At 41.7% G+C, this 2,784-nt stretch overlaps 1 protein-coding gene across 1 annotated transcript; it reads right to left on the reverse strand.

Moving 5' to 3' along the window:
• Positions 1 to 1,150: 1,150 nt before the first annotated feature.
• LOC128343664 (uncharacterized) lies at positions 1,151 to 2,459 on the reverse strand. The gene is made up of 3 exons (XM_053293091.1): positions 2,374 to 2,459; positions 1,550 to 2,230; positions 1,151 to 1,160 (listed from the first exon to the last, which is right to left on the reverse strand). The coding sequence occupies exons 1-3, from the start codon at positions 2,457 to 2,459 to the stop codon at positions 1,151 to 1,153; spliced, it is 777 nt and encodes a 258-aa protein (XP_053149066.1).
• Between the last annotated feature and the right edge of the window lie 325 nt (positions 2,460 to 2,784).

The following is a 2,784-nucleotide window of genomic DNA, read 5'->3' on the forward strand; positions in this document are numbered from 1 at the left end:
CAGCAACAGGAATTTTTTCTCCAAAAATGTCTTTGACGATATCCCCTGTGCATAAATTTTGGAAGGGATTTCAATGATGTCTTCAGGAAGACCGTCAATGCGTGGCGTATCACCATTGCCAACTTTGATCAGCCAATTGCTGAATTCAGTGTCGACTGATCAGACATTGTTATGAAGGTTGAGGACTTTGAATTTGGGCCACAGCTTGTTATACTTTATACAGGCCTCTACAATTTGTGTCTGGTCACCGTGAGGCACCACGGGAAGTGTTTGACGGAAATCTCCACCAAGCAGGAAAACTTTTCCTCCAAAGGGTTTGTTGTTATCCGTTATTTCTTTCATCAGTTTGTCGACCACTGAAAGAGCTAATGAGGGGGTCATAGTAGACTCGTCTCAAATCAGTGCCTTACCTGACCTCAAATTTTCAGCATCAGCAGAATTGAGGCGCATATTTGATATTGAGTTATCAAGTATAGGCACAGGTAATTTGAACTGGGAGTGGTATGTTCTGCCACCCTCAAGAAGATTGGCTGCTATACCTGTGGAGGCTACAGGGAGTGCAATATTACCTTGTCCACGAACTGTGCTGAGAAGGGTCTTGTAAAGGTAGGTTTTACCACTCCCTCCTGGGCCGTCCAAGAAGAAACAACGGTGGCAAAGGTTGTCATTTTGGCTTGCAGACAATATTTCTTCTAAAGCTGTTTTTTGCTCTTTGTTGAAGGTATTCGCCATTTCTTCAGCTGTTTGTTTTTCAAAGGCCTGGTCGTAGGTATTCCTAAGTAGGTCAGTATTTGGCAGTGTGGACGTCAATCCAAAATCTTCACACTTCTTCCCATGGAGTGTCAGGATGTTTGATATTTCTTTTAGTGCGATGTTACAGCATACTGTGCAATCATCATTGTGGCGGATATGTGTGCGAACAAAATCTTCAATGAGGTATTGCTCATATTTTAGAAAAAGTTCATTCATATTTTGTAGGGAGGCAAATACACAAATATATGCAAATAGCTCCCTGAGTTGTTTAGGCATGCTGTATTGGACAGCATCTTCCAGCATGCTCCCCCACACTTGATGATCGTTAATGAGGCCTCTTATTTTTGCAGCCTCTAGGAAAGTGGGATAGAGATTTCCATTTACACTCCTCAGATCTTCAAAGGATACTGCACCCAAAACATGGAGCAATAGGAGGCGAAGACAGTAGCGTTCTGGATCCGATGGTAAGTTGACAGAATACATTCGTCCAATCACTTTTTCAGCACCACGTTGACGTAATTTCCAAGTACAATTAGCAGAGTCAAAGACATAGTGAAAAGGAATGTCAGAGTATAATATGCTCCTTGCTTCCTCTTCCTGTTGATTTAATTTGAACCAAGCCGTCAAATGAGTATCGCGGTTTGAAGCTCTTTGGGCCGCTGTGCTAATGTCATTGGGGTTGAAAAATACCAGTTGTTCGTCAGGCAGATGCACCGCTAACCTATGGATAGTATGGGATTGATAATGCATTTCAAACCCATTCAGATGCCATGCTGCTTCTGGAGCTCTGACATACCTTGAATCCATAAAGGTCTTAATTTCATCGTGATTCAAAGTGCCTTGTTCTTGAATCAGAACATTAGCACAATCGTGGCCTTTGTACACATATTTGAAAAGGTATTTCAGAATGAGTAGTATGTGAGCATGTGGTAAACCCCTCTTTTGAAATTCTCTCACATACACAATGGCTTTTGGTCCCCCAAAAACCTGTTTTTTACAGATGTCATCGATTAGAGCTTTCAGTTTTAGGTGAAATACTCTTGCAACTAAATCTGGTCGTGCATCAACAGTTTGACCATGTTGTAGGTTATTAACAATCTCTTCCCATTTGGGGTTGCACGTCATTGTAATAAAAAGATCAGGTTTACCATATTTTCTGACAATTGCCATTGCATCTTGATAATTTTGTAGCATGTTTCTGGGGCTACCTGCAAATGAGGAAGGCAAAATATAGGTTTTTCCAGGAATCAGGCCTGCCTCATTGGCTTCATTATTTAAATGGTCCATTAATCCAGAGTATTTTTCTACTCGCAATTTTGGTTGATTTTGGCGGACATAATTGAGTCTGTTGGCTTCTGTTTTGACATATGTGTCAACTATATATTGCTGTGTTAGCCGGCCAGCATTTAAGAAGGGGTTATATACGTCTCTGATGGAAAGACGGTAGCCATAGTATTGCATTTGGCTTACCCTCACTCTAGGAGTTCGTGACTGATTTGTTAAGCCTAATAAGGCTTGTGGTCTGTGTTGCAAAGGTATGTCAATTCCCCAGCTTTGATCCCCATAGGGGAACAGCAATGGGTTAACCATTGGTTCCAGATTGGGATCCAGGACACTAACTCTTTGTGTTCTCCTTTGGTTTGGATCGCCTGCACTTGGTTTGCAGTGTATAAGAAGATCACTTTCAAGTGGTGGTTCTCCGTCATCATTTAGAAAAATAAATGCAACCTCATTATGTTTTGGTGCGTTATACCTCCTTGGGTCATTTCTGCGATCTCGCATTATTGTCATGGATACTTCCTTAATAACATTGCCTGTTCTGGCGGCATCCTCTTGATATTCTTTTTCAACCTGGTGCAACATTTTGCAGGCCTCGGCAAATGGATTGTATTGCGCCATAAGTGTGCTTAGTGTTTGCATAAGCTGAGGATTTATTCCTGAGTTGGCTGAAATTTGCATTCTTTGCTCAGCAGCTTCAGAGGGATCTAAAATGTATAATTGTGCAAACTGTCTGTTTTGGCCCTGTTGCGG

The sequence above is a fragment of the Hemicordylus capensis genome, chromosome 2 (assembly GCF_027244095.1).
Source record: "Hemicordylus capensis ecotype Gifberg chromosome 2, rHemCap1.1.pri, whole genome shotgun sequence".
NCBI lineage: Eukaryota > Metazoa > Chordata > Lepidosauria > Squamata > Cordylidae > Hemicordylus > Hemicordylus capensis.

Coding starts and splice junctions, on each gene's coding strand:
- LOC128343664 (XM_053293091.1), bottom strand. CDS start 2,459: ATGACGGAGAACCACCACTTGAAAGTGATCTTCTTATACACTGCAAAC. Junction 2,231..2,373: donor ACCAAAGGAGAACACAAAGA/GTTAGTGTCCTG, acceptor ACGAACTCCTAG/AGTGAGGGTAAGCCAAATGC.